A 27,704-nucleotide genomic window follows, 5' to 3' on the forward strand; every position below is an offset into this window, starting at 1 on the left:
TGCACTCAACATGGGCACCAAGTGTAGCGAGACAAACATCAAAACGGTAGACTATTTCTTGCTACACACGAGTCAACTAATCCCTAGTTACTGAATTCACAGCTTCCTCAATTTGATGTCGCAAATCTTGAAAATTATCAGGCATAGGTGGAACAAACACTCTTTCTTTAATGTACCCACATAGATTAAAATCAAAGCGCATACGATCTAGAGACCTGGGAGGCCATAGACGATGAGCAAGATCTTGTTTTCCACCTCTCACAATCCAATGGACTCACACCTCGGAAAATTACAGCACGCAAAATGATTTCTCTTGTGGTGTTGTCGCTGTTTTACTATAAATGAGAAACAGCGCTTGGTGGCATTCATTGGTACTTTTAGGCAGGCTTTTTAACTTTGAACTTTGAATGTGTTTCTGTCTTATACAGTTTGTTTGAAATACATTTTTTAAATCTGCTCCTTCATTTTGAAAAGCCCTGTATATCTATCTATCTATCTATCTATCTATCTATCTATCTATCTATCTATCTATCTATCTATCTAATCCTGCCAACTACGCTACAGTATCTATCTATCTATCTATCTATCTATCTATCTATCTATCTATCTATCTATCCTAATAGAGTACAGATCTGATCACATCTTACTACCACCTACACGCCTGTTATCAACTGGGACCAGTTCTTCCGTTTGCCAACGCAAGTTCTTGCATGTGTTTGGTGGGGTGGTTGTGATTTTTTTGTAATATTTATATTTTTCTTCCCCTTAAGGATAAATAAACTAGTGCCTATCTGCCTGTCAGTCTGTCTGAGACACTGGAGTTTAACCCACAGTGTTGCTGGTCCAGTTGTCACCCCTGCCTCACTGTGTGACCCTAAACAGTCCCTTGACCTGCCCTCTTCTCCATCTGACAAGGACATCTTTAAACAGCTCTGACATATCCATAATAGATAAAGGTGTCAACCAAATACACAATAGTAATATTTTTGCCTCTCAATCTGTCCATCTTTTATATATCTCCGTTCATATCTATCTATTTTTTCATTTTCTTTTACAAGATACACTCTTAAGATGTCAAGTGTTTTATTTCCTTGTCTTTATCCATGATGGTGAGTGGAGACAGCTGTCCACGAATGTACTGATTGAAAGTGGGATGCAGTGCAAGGCTTTCTTGTCTTCGGTTTTGGCAGTTGTTTTTGCAAGCGCAGCTCAAATTATGAAAGACTATAGATAAACATGTCAAGCAAAGGAAGCTGTTTAATCCCCACTGTACACCTTACCTTATCCATTAATCTTCATAACCTAGCCAGAGCCCATATCAAGGGCTTTTAAATTACTTATGTCACAGTATGATCATTATTGATGATATCGCAAATGTTAGATGGTGAAGGATGAACTGCTACTTCTGGTCCCAAAAGTAATGTCGGCGTGCCGCTTGTGGTGTGCGTAAATCTATTGCTCATGATTTTTTAATGGACACTCCCTTCCATTACAGCCCCTCTTTGCCTGCACTTGACTGGCAGCTGCCATCTTGCTCAGGACCTTATGAACTGCAAATTGAAGTGCAGCCCAAATCTCATCACCGGGCTCATTATGAGACGGAAGGAAGCAGAGGAGCGGTAAAGGCGTCTGCTGGAGGACATCCTGTTGTGCAGGTAGGTTTTTGTTTGCTTAATTTATTATGATTTTTGTTCTCCTATGCAGCCGTATTCCCAGATTTCCACAGAATTCATTTCCAGACCTGATCGCTAATTAGAGGAGTGTGCTGATTTGCAGTGTTTTTTTTTTTATCATTATTATTATTTTATAGTCATTAAATGATAACAATTTATCACCCATGTTTTTTCAGGTACTTTTTCCATCCCGCGTCACTCGTACTTTTCAACTAATAGCAAATTTTAGACACATAAATCATTAAGTCGATGACAAGTTTCTGCTTGTAAACCATTGTCACGAATAAACACCGGCGTGAAACACCTTTGACATACTTCCAGTTCAGTTGGAGCAGAACGAGAATTAAAATAATTAGGCCTGTAAGAAGGTCTGCAGCAGTTATAGAAATTCAAACCAATTAATTTATCTTCTCTACTGAGGATAAAGTCTCCCTCTGGATCTCCAATGAATCGCACCACCTTACCTTGAGTCCTTATTCCTCGGTGGCTGTCTGAAGTCTGATCAACCTTTAAGCAATTCCTGGGCTCCAGAGAATCTTGTGAGCAATAAATAAATGTGCGTCTAAAATATGAATCATCTGTCTGTCTGTCCATTTATCAAACCCACTGATTGCATTACAGCGATCTTCAGTTTATAAACCACAATGTACACCGTCATGGGTTACAAACAAGACTACAGTGGAATACATTGCAGGCGTGGGTATTAACTTTGATTTTTTTAATGTTTAATTAGGTGAGTTTGAGTGTGGTATGCTATGTTATATTATGATGATGTTATATTAGATGAAAAATGACTTCTGCATTAATTAGGATTTTTTAAAAATTATTTCTTATGTAAACAGCCCCAAAGACTGATATTTTCGATAATTGTTTTAGATCGCTTTACCGTCTGCTAAGCAAATAAATATAAATGTAATTGTAGTGCATTATTTGTCCCTGGTGTGTGTATGAAATAGAATTTATTTACAGATATTCAACCTGGTACTGTATATAATAAAACACTAAGGCGTGTGTGTGTGTGTGTCCAGTCCCACACACAGGATTTACAGGAATGCACTCGACAGAGGGAGGGCCAAGCAAGAGAGTTTCAGATACATGAGAATAATGAGTTAAGGCGATGAAGGTAGAGATATGAAATATTTTTTAAACTTTTCCTATTAGCTATCTTAATCTTGTATAGAAACGTCTACGCATGGAAATGTGTGTGTCTGTCCGGCCCAGAAGTGAGAGGTGGAGTCGGGGTAAGGGCTGCATCTCCATGGATATACAAGCGAGGCGAGCATGTCAGCAAAACAAAACCTCCAAAGAAAGTCACTCGCTTAGCCGCTAATACAAAAACGGGGCAAGAACATTGGCAAAATGAAACCTTCGAAGAAAGACAAAGTCGCTTAGCCACTAACACACAAGCAATGTGAGCACGTCGGCAAAACGAAACCTCAGAAGAAAGAGTCACTTGTGTAGCCACTAATACAGAAACGAGGGGAGCATGTCGCAAAACGAAACCTCCAAAGAAAGTCACTCGCTTAGCCGCTAATACAAAAACGGGGCAAGAACATTGGCAAAATGAAACCTTCGAAGAAAGACAAAGTCGCTTAGCCACTAACACACAAGCAATGTGAGCACGTCGGCAAAACGAAACCTCAGAAGAAAGAGTCACTTGTGTAGCCACTAATACAGAAACGAGGGGAGCATGTCGGCAAAACGAAACCTCCAAAGAAAGTCACTCGCTTAGCCGCTAATACAAAAACGGGGCAAGAACATTGGCAAAATGAAACCTTCGAAGAAAGACAAAGTCGCTTAGCCACTAACGCACAAGCAACGTGAGCACGTCGGCAAAACAAAACCTCCAAAGAAAGTCACTTGCTTAGCCGCTAATTCAGAAATGGGGCGAGCACATCGACAAAACGAAACCTCTGAAGAAAGAGTCAATCGCTTAAATTACGCTTAAAAAAGTAAATGTAAAGGAGTAAATGTAACTCTAATACAGAAGTGTGGCGAGCACATCGACAAAACAAACCTCTGAAGAAAGACAAAGTTGCTTAGCCACTAATGCACAAGCGATGTGTGCATGTCGAAAAAACGAAACCCCCTAGCAGAGAGACACCCAGAGTAGTTTCTTTCTATTACCTGACATCTGTACATTTCAATTTTTTTCTGACTGTTTCAATAGTTTCTTGGCCATCGTGCTTTTTACAGAACGGGCTTACAGAACTAGTAAATAAATAATTAAGTATTATAACGAAAAACAAGAAGCCCCTCCAGATACACACCAGAATTACTAACAGTAAAGAGAACTAGCTTCATTAATGATACGTCAAGTCAAGTGACGTTGGCCTTATTGTTGTACTATCTTTACACTTAACTGGGTACAGTATACAGTGGTATGAAATTAGACTCCCAGGTCTCAGTATGAAAGCTCATTTATCTCCTTTACTTCCTCAGATGTGTGAGGGAAGTCTGTTCACATATGAGCCACTTTTTTGGTAACATCCTTGTAGAGCACCGGCTCAGCCCAGGGATGCAGGGCATTACAGAGGGTCGTGGAGTCGGCTCACAGTGTTACAGGCACACAGCTCCCTACTGTCCAGGATAAACTTAATGGATGCAGACTTTGGAAGGTGAGCAGTGCTATTCACGACCACCACATAGTCATTTCTCTCCTTCTCCACTGATTACTAAAACAAACATGGTGCCACAATATGATGGAGTCTGTGAAGCAGACGCTCGAGTGAGGGAGTGTTTAACAAGAGAGGTTCAGATACACAAGGATCCTGTGGAACGGAGATGATGGTACATGTCAGGCAACAGATACCAAATATTTTTAAATCTATTCTATTACCTGTGCTAGCAAATAAATAGATAATAATAATAATAATACATTTTATTTCCAGACGCCTTTCTAAACACTCAAGGATACCGAGCAATATTTAACAAAATAAGAAGACCATCCCCAATACACATCAGAATTGCTATCAGTAAAGAAAAGTTCTAAATTCATTAATGATTAGTCAAGTCCAGTGAAGTAGGTTTTATTGTCACATCATCTATGCACTTATCTTGGTATATTATACAGTGGTATGAAATTACACCCCCAGGTCTCATTATGAAAAGTCATCATCTGCTTTCTTTCTTCAGATGTGTGAGGAAAACCAACCTCTGTATGTCCACATATATTTCAGTTGTCACTTTTTTCGATAACATACTTGTAGAGCACCTGCTCAGCCCAGGGACACAGGTCATTACAGAGAGGCTCACAGTATTATGGGCATGCAGCTATAAACTGTCCAGATCAAACTGAATGAACTGTGACTGTGAAAGACGTACAGTACTATACAAGACCACTGCTATCCTGTACAGTCCTTTTTCTCCTTCCTCCAATCATTATTAAAGCAAGCATGGTGCCACGAAGTAACAGAGTCCGAGAAGCAGGCTTAATGTTAATGCGCTCAACAGAGGGAGTGTGGGGCAAGAGAGGTTCAGATGCATGCATAAAGGTAGATGTCAGGCAACAAACATCAAATATTTTGAAATGTATTCTATTACCTGCCTTGGTAAATAAATAAATATTATAACAAACAACAAGCCCCCTCAAATGCATACCAGAATTACTAACAGTAAAGAAAACTAACTTCATTAATGATAAGTCAAGTGAAGTGAAGTGGGCTTTATTGTCATACCATCTATACACTTACCTTGGTACATTATATATTAGTATGGAATTACATTTTCCAGGGCCAGAATGCAATGTTTAGACCAGGGGTGCCCAATACGTCAATCGTGATCGACCGGTAGAATGGAAAGGTAGTGCAGGTAGATCGTGTGGCATTCAAAAAAAATTTCTTTTAAACGTTAGTCTATTATATATCCTCCCTATGGCATTTGCCACTTGATTGACATACAGGGCGGCCAGTCTGAGATCTGTTTTGTTCTAACACACTGGTCATCCTGCACGCACGATCAAATGTGCAAGCTACTGCAAAACTCCAGCTATCTAAGTGATCTAGTTAGCCTTCCAATCTATATTGACTAAAGAAGGGATTTAAAAAAAGGAATTGTTGTTTATGGGCTGGATGTGGAATTGGAAGAGGATTTTTTTTCTCACAATGTCACAATCGAAGTGCGTTTGTCTGATCTATCAATCTATCATTGCTGTTCCAAAGAAGGAAAATGTGGAAAGGCACTTTCGTACTGTTCATAAAAACTATGAAACTGACGTCCTTCTGAAAAGCGATCTGAGAAAGAGAAAGGAGAGGGAACTAAAATCGCAGTTAATCGGACAGCCGTCATTTTTCACTCTGCTGAATTCAAAAGCAAAGGCAGACACACCGAAGCATCGTTCTGAGTGAGTCATTCGATCATTACGCATAAGAAGTTCTTCCAAGATGGAGAGACGATAAAAGATGCCTTTGTTGAGGCAGATGGCTAGGGAGAAATTCCTGCTGAGATTTCAAGACCCCTGGCCGTAAAAAATTGAGTTTCTCCTTGTCATTAAACATGCAGAATAGAAGCAACTTAATAGCGATCAATGGCCGCTAGACTTGGCATTTTTTTTCCGATCTGACCAACATGTTGAATGAGCTTAATTTACAGCTGCAAGGAAAAGAGAAAACCAACGGTCAATACGATTAGCTCAGTTAATGCTTTCAAACGAAAAGTGCAACATCTGTCCTCAAAGCTGCAGCGCCTTGATTTGGGGAACACCTAAAACCTCGCGTCAGAGCTGGAGACGCAATGGAAGGCGTGTGCGCAACTCGACAGCATTCAATACACAGAGCAGATTGAAAATTGTCTGTCAGACTTTATCTAATGGAAAAAAAGGAACGATTCGAGTGTTGCCCAATCTAACGGAGTAAGAGTAGCGTTTCTTCTTCACAAATGTACTCAAGTAAAAGTAAAAAGTATGGTGCAGTAAACTAACTCTTAGAAGTACAATTTTTAAAAAAAGTAAATGTAAAGGAGTAAATGTAACTCGTTACTATGCACCTCTGATACTCAGTATATATATATATATATATATATATATATATATATATATATATATATATATATATATGTGGAGCCGACCGGACACAGACAGGCGGACATGTTGTTAAAATACCACCACACGTTTATTTTACAATTATTATTTACAATAATGGTCACTCAGACCCAGTCAAATGTGCACAATACCCCAACAATCTCAGTCCTGGCCACAATGCCTTCTTCTCGGGCGCCTCCACTCTCCTCTCTTGCTTCGTCCTTCTGCCTCCCGACTCCAGCCTCGAATGAAGGGAGACGGCCCCTTTTATACATGACCCGGATGAGCTGTAGGTGCTTCCGACACTCCCCCGTTGGCCACGCCCCAGCGTGGCGGAAGTGCCGGCTGTTCTCCCGGCAGCTCTCCGGGTATCCTCCAAAGTCTTCCCCCCCAGCTCTTCCTGGTGTGGCGGAAGTGCTGGGGTAACAGGTCCCCAAGGCATTGGGGCGCCTCCTGGCGGTGACCACGGGCCCCTACAGAGTGGAGCTTCCATGCCCTGTACCCGTGGCCCCCAGAGCAGCCAGGAAGGCGACCCCCACGTGATCCAGGGTGGGCGCAGACCCACATCCGGTCCCTCATGATGTCCCGGCCGGGTCATGGCACCTGGCATCCCTGACATATATATATATATATATATGCAGTATATATATATATATATATATATATATATATATATATATATAATTTTTAATGTAGGTAGATCATTTTGACCTGGTCATTTTAAAAGTAGCTCGCAAGCTGAAAAAGTGTGGGCACCCCTGGTTTAGACAATAAATGTAACAATTTAACATTACAGGTACTAGATTGTTTTACATAAGGGAATGTAGATCAAGGAATGGCTATCTGTACCAATCAACGACATATTGACAAATGGTAACAAGTAATGACAGAAGATGTACAATGGAAAGAGAATGATGTTACAACTCAGTTACGATTTTTTCAAAACCCTTTATTAATGTACAGTATTTCGATTCCTGCAGCCTCATAGATTATGATTGCATCATTATTAGATGTACCGGTGACGTCACAAAACAATTTCCTTTGTTTCTTTTTATTTTTAACTGTTAGTGTGATGACCACCACCAGTTACTTAGACACAGCTCACCAATGTATTTGTTGGTGTAGTTGTGAAAGTCGCAATGCTTTTGATACTTGCATGACGTTTAGTTTTCTAACCATGATTATGGATAACCAAAAACCTTTTATGTGTACAATTATAGGGATACTTGTCTTTGAATCTTTAGCGATCCTCTTTTGACTTTGGTTTTTGGTAACAGATTTCCTTAACTGGTTGATTTTTGACGTATTTTTCCTGACTCTAGACTTTATTGTATTTCCGGTCCCTTTTCTGCTTATGCAGTAAAGCTGCAACTCTAAATTGACGTCAAGGAATACTCAACCCCAAAATATTATTTTAAATGTTACTTACTCTATGTACTTTGTAGTGGTGGCTGATAAAAATGTACTGACCAGTAAACTAAAGCCTCATGGGAATGGATTTTTGAAATGAAGACCTGCCTCTCCTCCTCATTCAGTAGTCCAGAGGGCAAAATATGACACCCATTCGAGTTTATTTTACTGTTTAGGATGCGTGCACTGAGTATTCCGGAAGTATTTAAAACATTTTCTGGTTTCCTCCCACTGCGCCACCGTGCCACCCGCCCCCAGTACAAAAAGACAAAAAACAGAGTAACACGAATAGAGACTCCCATCTAAAATACTTCTTTATATACGATAAAACAGCAAGTAGAGTAGGAAAGTTAAGCACCAGCACAACAGGCCTATTTTAGGATTCTTTGGATGAGTTCTTGCCACATCTTGCAACATTTTTCTCTCCTTTCTGCATGAAAACATGAGAATAAACATTTTTCTCGGCCATCATTATAAACGTCCACAGGGTGAGTATTTTTGCTTGAAGTGTCCCTTTAAGCAGGTTTGAAAATGTTACGTTGTTATGCTATATAATAAGTCATTTGAAATTATTCATTCAATCTTTGATTTAGTGAACCCTCTTTATTCAATTTCATTATATTTTACATTCTGGTATCATGGTAGTGTGTTTCTGCCTCTAAACCCGAGTTAGTTAACGCCAACCTGGGAAGCTTAGCTTTCTTCATTTGGGTGGCACACCGAAAATATAAAATCAGAAGCCCAAAATGTCAGTCCTGTTTCTTTTCACAGCTGGTGATGTCCGTGGTCTTCAAACTGCTTATAAATAGAAAGGCATTGCAAACATTCATGGCCAAGGTCAAGATTAATGCTATTATCCCAAAATGGGAAATTCAGTTGCTTATGTGCATCACAGCTTAATAACAAAAAAAAAGGAGACAAGAGAAAAAGAGAATTCAGTGAGCAAATAGAAGTATACTGAAAAATCAAACACGCTAATACTTGTCTACATTTTTTGTTTTTGCGTATTGTATATTGGCAGTGTATGGAATGTAAAAGAATATAAAATTCTTGCTTGCACGTCCAACTAAAACCTGAAGTTTTACTCATTTAAGTCTCCTTTCTAGCTGTACATACTGTAAGTTAAAGCAAAATATAATTATTCCAAAACAGAAAGCCCAAGGGGTAATACAGATAGGTGGATATGGGCCAGAGATGCCCCTTGTGTCATATATAATGAGATCGGAATTGTGGGGGTATCCCACGAGAGAATATTCACCTCTGGGAATCTCCCATTCCACGATGTCTCCCCAAGTGCCTGTTTGCTACCTGTTTGTTCTCGGTTCAGAACGATATTTCATTTTTTGCTCTTTAAGGAGTGCATCATGTTTAAGTAGTGGCACAGTGGTTTATGTATCCTGTTTGAATTCTGCGACCGCATGGAGTTTGCACGTTTGCCCCACTTCCACGTTGAGTTTTCCCTTTGGTTTTCTTACCACATCTTCAAAGACACGCGTCAGGTGACTCTGTGATTCCAAGTTTGGCGTTGTGTGGCTCTGCGTTTCCCCCTGATGAACAGCCACAATTCTGAACTCACCCTCGCTGATGGCTTCAAACGTCTCATGATCAGAGCTGAATTTCAGGGTCCTATGGCATTTTGTGTATTAAACACCATTTTGCATAGCCGGCGTTAGGGACGCAGCCCATTTTTGTAGGGGCGTGGTCTCCAGGGTCATGACCTCGGGCTCATTGGCATGATGGGATTAAAGGTCCATGTTTGTGCCAAGCGTAATCCAATCCTTTCAATACAAAAAAGAAAACTCTCTTGTTGCTAATTGATTTTCATGTCATGCCCAGTTTTGACTTCTTTCCTGGTTTTCGACTTTGCTGGGTTTCTGTCGCTTTGTTTATAATTTATTTGTTTTGTTTTCCCTTTTGCATGCAACTCCTGGTTTGTCTCAAAAAATTAGTTACCTGTTTCGTGCTGAGCCTCGACAAAGGTGGGCACAAGACCTCATGTCTTGTTATGAAATCTCACCATCACTGTTACTTAGATTAGATTAGATTAGATCAAACTGTATTAATCCCAAAGGGGAAATTCAAACGCATAAAGCAGTAGAAACATACAAAAAAAACAAGAATACAGACTCACAGGATAAATAATACAGCCAGTCAATCAACTGACAAATCTACTTTAAATTTATATACTGCATACAAAATCCTAAGCCTAAACGTGGAACGATTTTATGTCACGTTTTTTGTCACGCTTTAAATCGGGCTAATTTTAAAACCTACACATATATATATGTTTGGTATCATTCTTCTCAGAATTTATCGAACTTTAATGTGATGTTGTTAGATTTTCAGATTCTTATTCTGTTTTATTCAGTAGAAGTGCAACGATTCTGCGCAACGATTTTATGTCACGCTTTAAATCGGGCTTATTTTAAAACCTACTTACTGTATATATGTTTGGTATCATCCTTCTCAGAATTTATCGAACTTTAATGTGATGTTGTTAGATTTTCAGATTCTTTAGATTTTCAGATTCTTATTCCGTCTTATTCTGTAAAAGTGCAACGATTTTATGTCACGTTTTTTGTCACGCTTTAAATCGGGCTAATTTTAAAACCTACATATATATATTTGATATCATTCTTCTCAGAATTTATCGAACTTTAATGTGATGTTGTTAGATTTTCAGATTCTTATTCTGTTTTATTCAGTAGAAGTGCAACGATTTTGCACAACGATTTTATGTCACGTTTTTTGTCACGCTTTATATCGGGCTTATTTTAAAACTTACTTACTGTATATATGTTTGGTATCATTCTTCTCAGAATTTATCGAACTTTAATGTGATGTTAGATTTTCAGATTCTTTAGATTTTCAGATTCTTATTCTGTTTTATTCAGTAAAAGTGTAACGATTTTGCGCAACGATTTTATGTCACTTTTATTGTCACGCTTTAAATCGGGCCTATTTTAAAACCTACTTACTGTATATATGTTTGGTATCATTCTTCTCAGAATATATTGAACTATAATGTGATGTTGTTAGATTTTCAGATTCTTATTCCGTTTTTAAAATATAAACTAAAAGACATCATCAACTCTTGTCCCTCGAGACGAGTCTTTGAGCCAACAGATTTAACCACGCCCGGGGCCTGAAATAAAAGACAAAGAGTAGATGACAAAGACAGCTGCTGTACAGGCTTTTAAATGTTCGAATCGCCAAACAAGATGCAGATCATGTGGTACGGCAGCAGCAGCAAGCCAGCAGTTGATCGAGTAAAGGAGGTAAAAAATAAACCTATTTGTTCAGCTCCCCTCTTCACAACACGAGCAGCAGAGACGCAAAGTGGCAGACGCATAGCGCAGGCAATGGGAGTTGCCGAACGAAGAGAGCAGGGGGTAAGCACCCTAGTAAATAAATAAACAACTCAAATGTCGGAGGAAAGCCATCTTCTGTGTGCTCACATATGAGTCAGTTGTCAGTTTTTGAATAGCATTCTGGTAGAGCACCTGCTCAGCCCAGGGATGCAGGACCTTACAGAGAGTGGAGGAGTCGGCTCACAATATTACGGGCCCACAGGACATACTTAATGGATGCTGACGGTGAAAGGTGAACAGACCAATTCAAGACCACAGCTATCCTGCACAGTCGTTGTTCTCCTTCATCCATTCATTATTGAAGGAAGTATGATGCCTCGACATAACAGAGTCTGAGAAGCAGACTTTATGGTAACGCGTTCAAGGTTAGGTCATGAGGTTGTACAACAGTTGCTCATAATGGTAGTTGTATAAGATTTGTTGTAGTATATGATGTTTTATTGATTGTCTTGTTTATATTGTGCTACTGTCTGTAGTCTGCAAAGGCATACTTATAAGAATCTCCTGGCATTTAATTTAATTACAGATTTGTAGATGCTCAGACCGTAGATCTCTGGCTTGGTTTGCTAGCAGCCATACCACATGCACTTCAGAACAGGTTAATCCAACTGAAGCTAAGCATGTTCTTGGATGGAAGACTATCTGGGAAAACTCAAGTTGGTGCTGGCAGAGGTGTTGGTGAGGCCCTGTGGCCAGTGTATAGATCAACATACCCCAGTGCAGCGATGGGGGACAACGTGATGCAAAAATGGTGCCGGATGAGATGTAAAACCGACATCCTGACTCACTGTGATCATACTTGAGGATTACTTGTGTTCTTTTCTGTGTATTGTATTGTAACAACCCCCCTTTTTATTGACACCCACTGCACGCCCAACATACCTGGAAAGGGGGACTCTCTTTGAACTGCCTTTCCCAAGGTTTCTTCCATTTTTCTTTTTCCCTACAAGGGTTTTTTGGGAAGTTTTTCCTTTTCTTTTTAGAGAGTCAATGCTGGGGGGCTGTCAAAAGGCAGGACCTGTTAAAGCCCATTGCGCCACTTCTTGTGTGATTTTGGGCTATACAAAAATAAATTGTATCGTGTTGTATTGTATAAAAGATCCATAGGTGTCTTTCGTAAAGAGTAGGGTGTTTCCCAATGTCCTGGCTGAATTGCCCATCACGGCCTGATCTGTCTGGTTTGCCTCCTAATCATCCCCTATCAACCTTTCTCACCCCTTCACCACCTAACAGCTAACATGCAGTGAACATACTGGTGCAAGATGGCTGCCATCGCATAATCCCAATGGATGCTGCACATTGGCAGTGGTTGAAGTGGTTCTACACTCACTATGCAAAGCGCTATGAGTTTTCAGTAAAACATTAAATAAATGCAACATCGTCATGTTCTTCTTCTTCTGGTGTAAATAAAGGATTCTTGAATTAGCTATGATGACATAGTTACAGAGGTAAAATAATGGATATCATGGCAGTAACTCGAAACGAGAATGACACTGGTCAAGATGAACCTCTAGAGTCAAAGTAAAACAGTGAATTCTGCCATAACTGTGAAATGGGCATTGCTTTTCTTCATCAGGAGGGTCATCACTGCAAAATGACTTGATTATGGGAAAGTCTCTATATAAAAAAAAATGTACTATTATTATTATTATTATTATTATTATTATTAAAATAAAATATTCTGTCCAGTGCAGAAAACAAAAAAAAAAAAAAACTCTAAGAACATCAAATAGAGAAAATCAAAACAGGAAATCCAAAGGTGGTGTGACATCTTAAACAGTGGAAAAGCAGCGGTTGAATTTTGCACCCTGACTTTAGCCTTATTTTTTCATTTACTTCTTTTGGAAAAAAAAGATGATCTTGTTTATGTGGTTGAGAGGCTCAGTTACTAACCCGTCGGTGGGTTCTTTGCTAATTGGTGGAGAGAGCAGATGAAGTTCTGGATTAGTGGGTAATAAGTGAAGATACAGAGAGGCAGTGGGTGGATTTCCTCTGAGAGACACTTTTCTGCGTGTTCATGACTTTTTACTGCAGATAAGATGGGAAACTAGTTTGTGGGTGGCCAATCTGGTTTATTAAGTGTTCATTTTCCTCTGAGTTTTAAATGAGAATGCCAAAGTTCTGTTGCTTTTGCGCACAGTAGAGAGGCAATTGAGACAAGAGCACAGGCTGTAATTCACTGAAATATCTCCAGATATCTAACAATGGACATGTATTGTGATGTAACCAGAGCCCAATGAATACCTTGGCGTGCAATTTTTGCACAATATGACATTAAAGCACAGCTGCCAAGGCTCTGCGATTAACAGAATTAAGACTGCAGAAAGGTAAAGGTCTGCCTTACAGCCTTTAAACGCAGCAAACAATGCTGAATACGCTGCTCTGCTCACATTCATTCTTACAATTATTATCCAAATATAACAGTCTTGAACTCGCTTAAATCTGGGGTTACTGGGAGCCAGAAACTATTCATAGATATCAACTGAACACACTTTAATATTTATCCATGTTTAACAGAAAAATAGCCGGTGTTAAATGAACACTTTGAAATATTTATGTGAATTCCCCATAAAGAGGTGGACAGTATACACACTTAAAAGTGTTCATTTGACACTTGGTATCTATCTATCTATGATATAGTGCCTATCTATCGATCCTGCCTACTATACCAAAATTAGGATCTATCTATCTATCTATCTATCTATCTATCTATCTATCTATCTATCTATCTATCTATCTATCTATCTATCTATGATATAGTGCCTATCTATCGATCCTGCCTACTATACCAAAATTAGGATCTATCTATCTATCTATCTATCTATCTATCTATCTATCTATCTATCTATCTATCTATCTATCTATTGTGACAGATAAGGGGGTGCTATCGCTCCCTTGAACCCGTGTCCAAGACTCCAGACACCAGGAAAAAGTCCAATAGTTGACTTTATTTATATGCCACAGTGCACAAAGCACCCTCTCCTCCACTATACTCATATGCCAACCAACAATCAATCACAAATACAATCCTCCACTCCCAGATGCGTTGCCACCCTTCCACCCACACTCCTTTTATACTCCCTGACCCGGAAGTGTTCCTAATCCCCAGTCCATGTGATTCTTCAGGTACAAGTTTTTTTTCTTTACCCCGGAAGTACGTCACTTCTGTCGTCGCTCTTCCTATGACGCATTTCCGGGTTATAGGGCACATATGACTCTTTGCTCCCCCCTGCAGCTCCCTCTTGGTATGCAGCAGGGCTGTGGATGAAAACTACATTGTCCATGATGCCCTGCTGGTCCTCGGGGCCCCTCCATACTGCAGGGAGGGCTCCTTCTAGCGGCCTGGGAGTATTGGCCGGGATGACAATCCAGCCAAAGACCACACTATCTATCTATCTATCTATCTATCTATCTATCTATCTATCTATCTATCTATCTATCTATCTATCTATCTATTATATAGTGCCTTTCATATCTATCTATTGTAACAAAATAAACAGAGCACCAATAAAATATAATTCATAATGAACCTAAGTTCCATGTTCCGTGGGACCATAACATAAAATTGCTTATTCATCTTAGTTAAAAATGGCTTTGGAAGGAGAGGTTCATTCCTCTGGTCTGTTAATGAATGCTGACCACCAGTTGAGATATTTTTATGTCCAACCCCGTTACTATTTTTGTTTTTTTTTCTATCTTCCCACCCTTATGACCAGACTTATCTTTAGAGGCTCTCATTGTGATATTTCTATGTTTTATAAGATTGCATAGATGTGTTTGTGTTTTCTTTGTTATGCATTCATTAGTATTCTTCCTTAATCTTGTTTGTTTTTGTTTTCTTGTAGCTTTCTCTCTGACGTTTTATAAAGCACTTTGAGTGACATTGTTTGTATGAAAATGTGTTATAGAAGTAAAAAATATTGTTGTTATTGCACTGGCTTGACCAGGAGAGAAGGGTCTTCTGCAGACTGCAGGGGAAATGACGTCAGGGTGAATTGGTGATGTCGTCCTTCACTCTCGGGGCAACAAATTCTTGAATTTTCCACTTTATCTACAATTTATTCAGCAGCACACACCTCTGAACAATTTAGGGCTGTTAGCCTTGGTCACTTGATACATGATACTGTCATTTTACTTAATGCGTCAGTGAGCTAATTTAAATTTGTGCATTTTTTTTTATTTTAGTGATGACCCAGTTGTCAAAATGTAGTAAATGGTTTAAACAAAAGGTAGACTGACCTAATTTGAGCGCAGTTTCTGTATTCAACCTAAAAATCTGTGGTTAACTGAAAACAGGATGTGATTGTTTAGGGCAAAGTGCTGTGTGTTTACTAGAAACAGCAAAAAATAAAATATAAAACTCAACCTCTTTGTTATGCCCAGGGATGAGTGAAACTTATGCACTATGAACTTGATTCATAATTAACTGAAAAAGTATTTGTAGTATGGGGCGGCATGGTGGAACAGTGGGTAGTGCTGCTGCCTCGCAGTTAGGAGACCCGGGTTCGCTTCCCTGCATGGAGTTTGCATGTTCTCCTCGTGTCTGCGTGGGTGTCCTCCCACAGTCCAAAGACATGCAGGTGAAGCGCATTGGTGATCCTACATTGTCTCTAGTGTGTGCTTGGTGTGTGGGTGTGTGTGCCCTGAGGTGGGCTCGTATCCTGCCCGGGATTTGTTCCTGCCTTGCAACCTGTGTTGGCTGGGATTGGCTCCAGCAGACCCCTGTGGTAGGATATCGTGGGTTGGAAAATGACTGACTGACTGAGTATTTGTAGTATGCGTGTGTTGATCTGTGAATCGTCTAGTATGTAGCATGTTTCTTGTCTATTATATCGCACCTATCTATCTATCTATCTGTCTAGCTATCTATCCTGCCTACTATATCAAAATTCGTATCTATCTATCTATCTATCTATTATATAGTGCCTTTCTTATCTATCTATCTATCTATCTATCTATCTATCTATCTATCTATCTATCTATCTATCTATCTATCTATCTATCTATCCTGACTGTTATACTAAAATTAGGATCCATCTATCTATCTACCTGTATTCTGGATCAAGTGGAAGCCTGAAATTAATTACATCAATAACTCTTTCATAACAAGCAGTGCCTTTAAAAAGTATTCACTCCCTTGGAAGTTTTCATATTTTATTGTTATGTCGTTGAATCACAGTGCGTTTCATTTAACCCCTTGAGAATTTTAAATACCTGGACTAAATCACCATGCAGTCTCCTCTGCGCGAGACTCTTCTTCTTCTTCTTTCAGCTGCTCCCATTAGCGGTTGCCACAGCGGATCATCAACTTCCATATCTTTCTGTCCTCTCCATCTTGTTCTGTGACACCCACCATCTGCATGTCCTCTCTCACCACATCCATAAACCTTCTCTTATGCCTTAATCTTGCTCGAGACTAAACCTGTTTAATTCTCTAAGTCACACTGACTAGGACCTGTCCTTATGTCCCATGATGCACTTGGTTGCTCTCCTCTGCACAGCTTCAAGTGCTGCTATGTCCTTCTTGTTACTGTGGTTACCAGAACTGCACACAGTAGTCCAGATGTGGTCTCACTTGCGTGTTAAATAGCCTGAGCATATCGTCCCTGGATTTGTATTCAATGGTCTTTGTGACATCTCGTATAACCTTAAATTTGATTTGCCTTTTAAGTCACATCCCTTCATTGCTTAGATAATGAGATGATTAGCACCTCACTGCAACATTTGATTGCAACAAACTGTACAAGATCTAATTTGTTAGACCCAGCTGAGTTTTCACGCTGGCAGTACGTGAAGAATGTTTCTGTCCCATTCACCATCAAAAAACGAACTCCAATAGAGTTTTTTAATGGCGTCTTTCTCAATAAAAAGATGCATTTAATTAGTGTATTAAAATAGTTTCCTGGTTTCGTACTGGTGAGAGACACAAATTTACCTTTTTTCACTGTGGGAGGTGAGTGGTTGGGTACCGGCACATGCCACTTTCACCACCAAGTGGAACGCCTCTCCCACTCTCCAATCTAATGTATGAGTACATACAAATCATGTTCCAAATCCTAGGGGGACCCCACTCGATTGAGACATTGGAGTCCATATCCAATGCATCTGGAGGAGAACCAAGAGAACAGACCAGCACTTAGTGGTGCCCCCATCATGCAGGGTACCAAAGTGAAGCCTGCCATGATGTTTTTTTGCCGATCCTATCACCTTGAACTTGAGCCATCCCATTCCATTGACTAGGTTTTGGTCTCCAGATCAAAGTGGTGGGCCTGAGATTCCTCTCTAGTGATTAGGGTTGCGTGGTATACTGGTACTGAAGAATTATCAACAAACCCAATTTTTAGAATGGTGCAATACCAGCAGGTTGTTACTTTTGGTACTGGAAGTAAATGGTAGGTTCAGGAGGCCTTGTGCTCAGCACTTCATTCTTCTGACCTTTGATGCTCTGAAGCTCTCACTTTGACAAACTGAGGATGTGCAGGGGGACACAAAAATTCAAACTGGGGAATCAAGAAACTATGTGTCCAACCAGGCAGGTTTGAGTGAGATGGAGGGTAGGGGATTATCCATTATTTCTGATACTGTTTCAGTACTGGGTTTGAGGTCTGAAAACTGGATTCAGTACCCCAGTTAAAATTGCAATTGCAATCCAACACTTCTAGTGAACCTCCATGAACACACCTCTTTCCAGTTTTGGTATTGATATTGACGGTTAGGCTTTGTGGACCCAGACGTGCACACGTTAGTGGGATATTTCAAATGAAACTGTTAATGTTTGGTCCCCAGTTGAAAGTGGTGGGTGAATAATTCATCTGCAGTGATACTCCATGACAAAAAATTCAAATCCAAACACACATCGTTCCAGTTTTGGGATTGACAGTTAGCCTTGTGGACCCAGACGTGCACACGCTAGTGGAATATTTCAAATAAACTCCAAAATAAGACAACATTTCACAATAATGTTCTGGTCTCTGGTTTAAACTAGTGGGTGAATGATTCATCTCCAATGAAACTCCGTGACAAAAAAATTTAAAATCCAAACACACATCATTCTAGTTTTTGGGATTGACGGTGTGGCATTAGGGGGCGCTAGTGCTCCCTGGAACCCTCAGGTACCACGCTAGACACCAGGTAAAAGTCCCAGACTCTTTATTAATTAACAATACTGTGCACAAAGCACACTCCGCACTATTCATAAATTAAACACCACTACAATAATATTCTCTCCTCCTCGCCCAGACACTTCGCCCCTCTACCTCCCAGCTCAGCTCAGTGTCTGGACTGGCCCATAGTCCTTTTATAGCCCTTGACCCGGAGGTGTTCCTGCCCAATCAGACCACAGTCCCTTATTCCATCTGGGTCAGGGTAAACCGTCCTTTTCTTCAACCCAGGAGCACGTCGTTTCTTCCTGTCACGTGACCGTGACGCACTCCAGGGTCTCAGGGCACATAAGAGCCCACAAGCCCCTCTACAGCGACTCCCTGTGGCCCCCAAGGCATCCAGCAGGGCTGTGTATAAACACTACATAGTCCATGAGGCCCTGCTGGACCTCGGGGCACGATCATGCTGTCGGGAGAGCTCCTCCTGATGGCCTGGGGATGAGGGCTGGCAGTCCTCCACAACGGTTAGCCTTGTGGACCTAGACGTGCACACGCTAGTGGAATATTTCAAATAAACTCCAAAATAAGACAACATTTCACATTAATGTTCTGGTCTCTGGTTTAAACTGGTGGGTGAATGATTCATCTCCAATGAAACTCCGTGACAAAAAAATTCAAATCCAAACACACATCATTCTAGTTTTTGAGATTGACGGTTAGCCTTGTGGACCCAGACGTGCACATGCTAGTTGGATATTTCAAATAAACTCCAGAGTAAGACAACACTTCAAATTAATGTTTTGGTCTCTGGTTCAAAGCAATGGGTAAATGAATCATCTCCAGTGATACTCCATGACCTAAAAATTCATCACTGGACCACAAATCTGAACACATCTCTTTCCAGCTTCGGTATTGACGGTTAGGCTTTGTGGACCCAGACGTGTACACGCTAGTGGATTATTTCAAATGAAACTGTTAATGTTTGGTCCCCAGTTGAAAGTGGTGGGTGAATAATTCATCTGCAGTGATACTCCATGACAAAACAATTCAAATCCAAACACACATCGTTCCAGTTTTGGGATTGACAGTTAGCCTTGTGGACCCAGACGTGCACACGCTAGTGGAATATTTCAAATAAACTCCAAAATAAGACAACATTTCACATTAATGTTCTGGTCTCTGGTTTAAACTGCTGGGTGAAAGATTCATCTCCAATGAAACTCCGTGACAAAAAAATTCAAATCCAAACACACATCATTCTAGTTTTTGGGATTGACGGTTAGCCTTGTGGACCCAGACGTGCACCCGCTAGTTGGATATTTCAAATAAACTCCAGAATTAGACAACACTTCAAATGAATGTTTTGGTCTCTGGTTCAAAGCAATGGGTAAATGAATCATCTCCAGTGATACTCCATGACCTAAAAATTCATCACTGGACCGCAAATCTGAACACATCTCTTTCCAGCTTCGGTATTGACGGTTAGGCTTTGTGGACCCAGACGTGCACACGCTAGTGGATTATTTCAAATGAAACTATTAATATTTGGTCCCCAGTTGAAAGAGGCGGTGAATGATTCATCTCCTGTGATACTCCATGGCAAAAAATATTCAAATCCATACACACCTCATTCCAGTTTTGGGATTGACGGTTAGGCCTTGTGTAACCCGACGTGCACATGCTAGTAGGATATTTCATAAAAACTCCAGAATAAGTCGACATTTCCCAACATTTACTGTTAATGTTTTGGTCTCCGGTTCAAAGTGATGGGTGATTGATCCGTCTCTAATGAAATTCCATACACAAGTCTTTCCAGTTTTGGGATTGATGGTTAGGCTTAATTAAACAGAGAATAAGCCAAATTTTACAGTTAATGCTTTTGACCCTGGTGTTCAAAGTGGCAGGTGAATGATTCATTTCCAGTGGCAAAAAAATTCATCACTGGACAGCAAATCCAAACACATACATGTTTCCAGTTTTGGGATTGACGGCTAGGCTTTGTGTACCCCGATGTTCACGCACTAGTAGGATATTTCAAATTAAATCGTGAATCAGCTGACATGTCCTGTTAATGCTTTGGTCTCTGGTTCAATAAATGTCCAGTGAAACTTTGTGACAAAAAAATTCATCACTGGAGACCGAACCCGAACAGAACTCTTTCCAGTTTTGTGATTGATGGTAACGTTTTGTGGAAGCCGATGTGCACACGTTGATAGGATACTTCGAATTAAATGGAGAATCAGGCAACTTTTCCTGTAAATTTTTTTTTTTCTACAGCTATAAAGCATGGCTAGTATACCGCACTCTGTATCTTGGTATGTTAGATAAAGTAAATGGGTAAAACCAATTTGTCTTTTTACTACTAAAGATCGTGCCCCTTTCTTCAACACACAAAAAAAAATAACAAAAGTCAACATTCTGATAATAAACGAGAAGCTAAAACCTGCAGACGGAACAACCAGAAATTAATTGTAGCAACAAATGTGAACAGTTAACGGCTTATCTTGAGCCCTTTTAAATGAGGCCCTCGCCTGCCAAGTCCCTGTGAAGTGCACTTTAATGCATCTTAACTGTGCCAGCATGCTTGACAATGCCACGTGGAGAAGCGCTTTTGAAATTTCTCCATATGTTAATTGAATGTTACAAGGGAGGAGGAGGAGGAGGAGGGCTGTGTAGTCTGATATTTTATCAAACAAACTCGCAGAGCTGGAAAAATAAACACGAGTTCCGAGCAGCAGCTCATTTTCTTAAACAAATTCATACTTTGCAAGTGCATTAGGCTTTCCAATCTAGCTGAACCACAAAATCCTGCCATCTGAAAAGGAGCTGGATTTATTTGCAACTGAACGTTCAGGCGTACTTCATCATTTGGGTGATATTTTGGTTGGTATCTATAAGTAATGGTATGTAGCCTAATTTGTGGATATAAAGCCAAATTGGCACTGATTAGCTTCATTCTTAGATGTAATGTGAGCATTTTGGGTGGCAGTGCTGCTGTCTCATGGATCCGGGCCTCCCATGCCTTGTTGATCTTTGTGGTGTTTGCATGTTTGCCCAAAATAATTAGGTTTTCCTCGACACCTTGAAATGATTGGTGATTCTACTTGTGGATGGGTGAGAGGACCAGCATTGGACTGATGCTCTTTCTAGGGCTGTTTTATTCCTGGAGGCAACTGTCCAGGGCTTAGACCCCTGTGTCCTCACCACAAGTCCAAATGTGATTAAGTAGTTCTGGTGTGAAGTAAACTGGTGAATTCAAACTGGCTTTGTGTGTGAGTGGGCCTGGCGATGGCCTGGTGGCCTGCTGCCTTGTGCTGGGCTGCTCAGGTAAGACCAGCCATGTGGCCAGGGCTTCCAAGATAGACCCCATTCCTTCATTGCCGTGAACTGAATTAAGTGGCTTGGAGAATTGTATTTTATGTTATGTTAAAGGAACACCCAAAAATAAGATTCTTTTTTATATTATTTACTCCAAGTGCCCCTGCAATGGAGTGACGCCATTGTCCACAGTTTGTTCCTGCCTTGTACCCTATCATAACTGGGAAAGACAACAGCAGACCCCTGTGATCCTTTTCAGGACTAAGTGGGTTTGAAAATGGCTGGCCTACTCCATGTATTTTGTAGTGATGGCAGAGAAATCATTTTAGTCTCATCTTCAAGTTAATAAAATAAAAGAACTCAATGGTCACCAATGCTGTACAATGGCAAACATTGTGACAAACATCAACGGCAAAAGGAAAATGTGTCACATAATCCACATGTCAGTTATCCAGTTGTATGCTCAAAAAGTGCAAAATGCATTTTTTTGATAAAATATTACTGACTAGCCATGCTACCTGTTTGAAGACAAGAAATCGAATCATATAAAAATATTTCCTAGCCCTTTGTGTACATTCAGCACCTTTCTTTGTTGTCTGTGTGTATCTGAATTTCCTTCTCAAGCACGTTGCTGTAAAGCCTGCTTCTCAGACTCCTATATTACAAGGCGCCGTGCTCATCTCCTGTCTGTGTTTATACCTCCCGTCTTTGACGGTGACTTTCAGTGTGCCTCCTATGCCTTTTCTCCTCCTTGGGTGTCTCGCACACAAAGTTCCTTTCTTGATTGCATCACCAAAGCCAAGCAGGCTAATTACACCAAATAGTATCTATCTATCTATCTATCTATCTATCTATCTATCTATCTATCTATCTATCTATCTATCTATCTATCTATCTATCTATCTATCTATCTATCTATCTATCTATCTATCCTGCCTACTATACCAAAATTAGAATCTATCTATCTATCTATCTATCTATCTATCTATCTATCTATCTATCTATCTATCTATCTATCTATCTATACCAAAATTAGGATCTATCTATCTATCTATCTATACCAAAATATCTAGATCTATCTATCTATCTATCTATCTATCTATCTATCTATCTATCTATCTATCTATACCAAAATTAGGATCTATCTATCTATCTATCTATACCAAAATTAGGATCTATCTATCTATCTATCTATCTATACCAAAATTCTATCTATCTATCTATCTATCTATCTATCTATCTATCTATCTATACCAAAATTAGGATCTATCTATCTATCTATCTATACCAAAATTAGGATCTATCTATCTATCTATCTATCTATCTATCTATCTATCTATCTATCCTGCCTACTATACCAAAATTAGAATCTATCTATCTATCTATCTATCTATCTATCTATCTATCTATCTATCTATCTATCTATCTATCCTGCCTACTATACCAAAATTAGAATCTATCTATCTATCTATCTATCTATCTATCTATCTATCTATCCTGCCTACTATACCAATATTAGGATCTATCTATCTATCTATCTATCTATCTATCTATCTATCTATCTATCTATCTATCTATCTATCTATCCTGACTGTTATACTAAAACTAGGATCCATCTATCTATCTATTCTGGATCAAGTGGAAGCCTGAAATGAATTACATCAATAACTCTTTCCTAACATGCAGTGCCTATAAAAAGTATTCTGGTGGTGAGCATACTGCTGCAAGATGGCTGCCATTGCATAATTCCGATGGATGGTACACATTGCCAGTTATTGAAGTGGTTCTACACTCACTATGTAAAGCACTATGAGTTTTCAGAAAAACATAATAGAAATGCAATGTCATCGTGTTCTTCTTCTGGTGTAAATAAAGGATTCTTGAATAAGCTATGATGACATAGATACAGAGGTAAAATAGTGGATATCATGGCAGTCACTCAAAATGAGAATGACACTGGTCAAGATGAACCTCTAAATTCTAAGCAAAATAATGAATTGTGCCATAACAGTGAAACAGACATTCCTTTTCATCATCAGGAGGGTCATCAATGCAAAATTACTGATTTAAGAAGTGCCTTGAGCATGGGAAAGTCACTATATAAATAAAATGCATTATTATCTATCTATCTATCTATCTATCTATCTATCTATCTATCTATCTATCTATCTATCTATCTATCTATCTATCTATCTATCTAAGCCAAACTGGCCAATCAGATTGCTCCAAATGGGACTGAACACGCCCACACAGACACGCACGCATATGGAAAAATCGACATGCATCATGCAAATACAAGGCATTCCCATAATGCTTTGCTTTTGAATTGAAGATGTGTTTCTTCCTTTCATTCATTTGTCAACAGTCCATGCTGTTGAAATGTGTGCCATTTCGTCCACAAGATCATTTGCGAGGTCAGGTGCTGACGTTGGATGAGAAGAACTGACTTCAATTCATCCCAGAGGTGTTCAGTAGACTTGAGGTCAGGTATCTGCGCAGGCCACTCAAATTCCTCCATTTCTTTATGGACCTGGTTTTGTGCTCAGGGGCATCATCATGCTTGAACAGAAAAGGGCCTTCAACAAACTGGAAATGCACCACAGTGTAAAATGTCTTAATGAGCTGTAGAATTAACAGTACCCATAATTGGAACCCACGGGCCTCACCTGAACTCTTTATTAAGTCAAGTCAGTCATCGTCTAACCTGCTTAGTCCTGAACAGGGTCACAGGGGGTGCTGGAGTCTGGAGTCCCAGCTAGCATAGGACACACGGTAGGAACAAACCCTGGACAGGGTGCCAGTCCATCACAGGACACACACACACACACACACACTGTCACTACACCACTGTGCTGTCCATGTGGAATAACATGATGTTGCCAGACCTGCCTAATTATATCCAGGGTGCCCAGGGTCTCTCCTGGCAGCAGTGGACTAAAGTCAAGAGTCAACACTGGATGGCACGCCACTTCATCTCACAGCCCCTCCATATTATTTTTTTTTACTGAAGGGAGGTATGTGTGTGTTTTTCTTCTCCTTCTGTTAATAATTTTGCACATTCTTGACAATAATCAAAATTCTACAAATTGCAAGGTGATAAACTGCAGATTCTACTTTGAGTGCAACTGACAGCATTTTAAATTAATAAATGCACTTTGACAAGTGCTAGGAATAAAAACAGCAAGAATCTCTCCAGAAGAAATAGGAGGTGGCAGCAAAAGCTGGAAATCAAGCAGCTAATGACAAAAGCAGCCGCCCTGGCACTCGGACAAGTGTTGTATATTGGCAACGTCAGAGCGCCTTCATGCACTTAGACGTGAAGCACATTTCTTTGGACCGAACAACTTCATCTGCATTTGCTAACCTCTAATGCACGATAAACCAAAAAATAAACTAAGCAAAATATGATCTATTAGTTGCTTGAGTGGTTAATTGAAAAAACTGCTTTCCATCTGTAACAAAAATTTGCTTCAATAGATGCGTTTAATTATTAAACAGCGAGCAGCTAAATCACAGTCGTCAAATTAAATTTTGCCACCCACAGTTGCCAAACTTATTGTAACAGTAACCCTCTGCCCTGGGGGGATAGAAGAGCAGAATTTAAGTCTGATAATGTCATTATTTATTTAAACTATAGGCTTTAATAAGATAAATGAAAAACACTTGTAACCCTCATTCAATACTGTAGGAGCTGAACACAAGCCAGCGGGGGTGCCTGTGGGCAGAGGTAGAGTCAAGTGTGGAATATCAGCAAGGACAGCAACTGGTCAGCATCGGAAGAAAACAAGACCACTGGACCACTTAAGAAGGATGTGTGAAGTAGAGTGTGCTTCAGGTCACTCGGCGATGGAGTCTGTGTGTTCATGTGGCACATGAGATAGAGAATTAAAGGGACCGCAGAAGAGAGATAGATAGATAGATAGATAGATAGATAGATAGATAGATAGATAGATAGATAGATAGATAGATAGATAGATAGATAGATAGTGTGGACGCTGGCCCGGACACAGACAGGCACACATGTTGCTCATCACCCAACACACTGTTTATTTACAAATATTTACAAACTGTGCACTCACACCCCAGTGCCTCTTGCACCGATTCCCCCAAGTCCAGGCCTCACAGTCTCTGTGCCTTTCTCTCCTGGCCGCCTCCAGTCCTCACTCCAGCTCCATCCTCTTCCACCCGACTTCTGCCAATGACTGGAGGGAGGTGGCCCCTTATATACAGCACCCGGATGAGCACCAGGTGTTCCCGGCATTCCTCCCTTGGCCACGCCCCAGCGTGGCGGAAGTGCCGCTGTCCTCCGGCAGCTCTCCAGGTGTCCCCCAAAGTCTTCCCCCCAGCACTTCCTGGTGTGGCGGAAGTGCTGGGCTCTCGGGATATTTAGGCACTGGGGCGCCGCCTGGCCGGTGGCCACGGGTCCCTACAGGGCTGGGCTTCCAAGCCCTGTACCCAAGGCCCCCAGCATAACCAGGACGGATGTCCCCTCTCCGGCTGGAGGAGGCACAAGCCCTCCTCCGGTCCTCCTGGGCGTCCCGGCCGGGGGACCACAATAGATAGATAGATAGATAGATAGATAGATCCTGATTTTAGTATACTGTAGATAGATAGATAGGTAGATATATATGGCACTATATAATAGATAGATAGATAGATAATATAGATAGATAAGGCACTATATAATAGATAGATAGATAGATATATAGATAGATAAGGCACTATATAATAGATAGATAGATAGATAGATAGATAGATAGATAGATAGATAGATAGATTATAACTTTAGTATAGTAGGCAGGATAAATAGATATTTTAGTATAGATAGATAGATGGCACGGTGGCGCAGTGGTAGTGCTGCTGCCTCGCAGTTAGGAGACCCGAGTTCACTTCTCAGGTCCTCCCTGCGTGGAGTTTGCATGTTCTCCCCGTGTCTGTGTGGGTTTCCTCCCACAGTCACAAGACATGCAGGTTAGGTGCATTGCTGTTTCTAAATTGTGCTTGGTATGTGTGTTGCCCTGTGGTGGGTTGGTGCCCTGCCCAGGGTTTGTTTCCTGCCTTGCCCCCTGGGATTGGCTCCAGCAGACCCCTGTGACCCTGTAGTAAGGATATAGCAAGTTGGATAATGGATAGATAGATTATAATTTTAGTATAGTAGGCAGGATAGATAGATAGATAGACTGTAAATAATAGAGAGATAGATATAAAGAGAACTGATGTGTATAATAGACAGATTTGAAAGACACTATATAATATATAGACAGACAGGCATTATATTATTAAGATGAAAAAAATAAATATGAAATGAGCTAAATTAAAGATGGACAGATTGAAAAGCAAAAATATTACTATTGCATATTTGGTTGACACCTTTATCTAAGCTGACTACCAAGTTCAGGATATGTCAAAGCTGTTTAAAGATGTCCCTGTCAGCTGGAGAAGAAGGCAGGTCAAGGCACTGTTTAGGGACACACAGTGAGGCAGGATTGACAAGTGGACCAGCAACACTGTGGGTTAAAGTAGAGTGCCGTAAAGAGATAGATTTGAAGAGCACTATATAACCGATACATAGATAGGAAGTGTAGAGTATGTAATAGAAAGGAAAGGTACAATATGATAGACCAATAACAGAGGTATATAGGAAAAGCTCTATTAGATAGATAGACAGATAGATAGATAGATAGATAGATAGATAGATAGATAGATAGATAGATAGATAGATAGATAGATAGATAGATAGATAGATAGATAGATATGAAAGGCAGTATATAATAGATAGATTCTACTTTTAGTATAGTAGGCAGGATAGATAGAT

General features: G+C 40.2%; 1 protein-coding gene across 6 annotated transcripts in view; it reads left to right on the plus strand.

Annotated features, from left to right (window-relative positions):
- Nucleotides 1–27,704, plus strand: part of nfatc1 (nuclear factor of activated T cells 1) — a 251,234-nt gene that overhangs the window by 43,848 nt on the left and 179,682 nt on the right. For all 6 annotated transcript variants that reach the window (XM_039737220.1, XM_039737224.1, XM_039737221.1 and 3 more), the window contains exon 3: nucleotides 1,496–1,655. In XM_039737220.1, coding sequence (XP_039593154.1) covers nucleotides 1,496–1,655 — 160 coding nt within the window. The remainder of the gene's footprint in view (nucleotides 1–1,495; nucleotides 1,656–27,704) is intronic.

The sequence above is a fragment of the Polypterus senegalus genome, chromosome 15, assembly GCF_016835505.1.
Source record: "Polypterus senegalus isolate Bchr_013 chromosome 15, ASM1683550v1, whole genome shotgun sequence".
In the NCBI taxonomy this organism is placed as follows: domain Eukaryota; kingdom Metazoa; phylum Chordata; class Cladistia; order Polypteriformes; family Polypteridae; genus Polypterus; species Polypterus senegalus.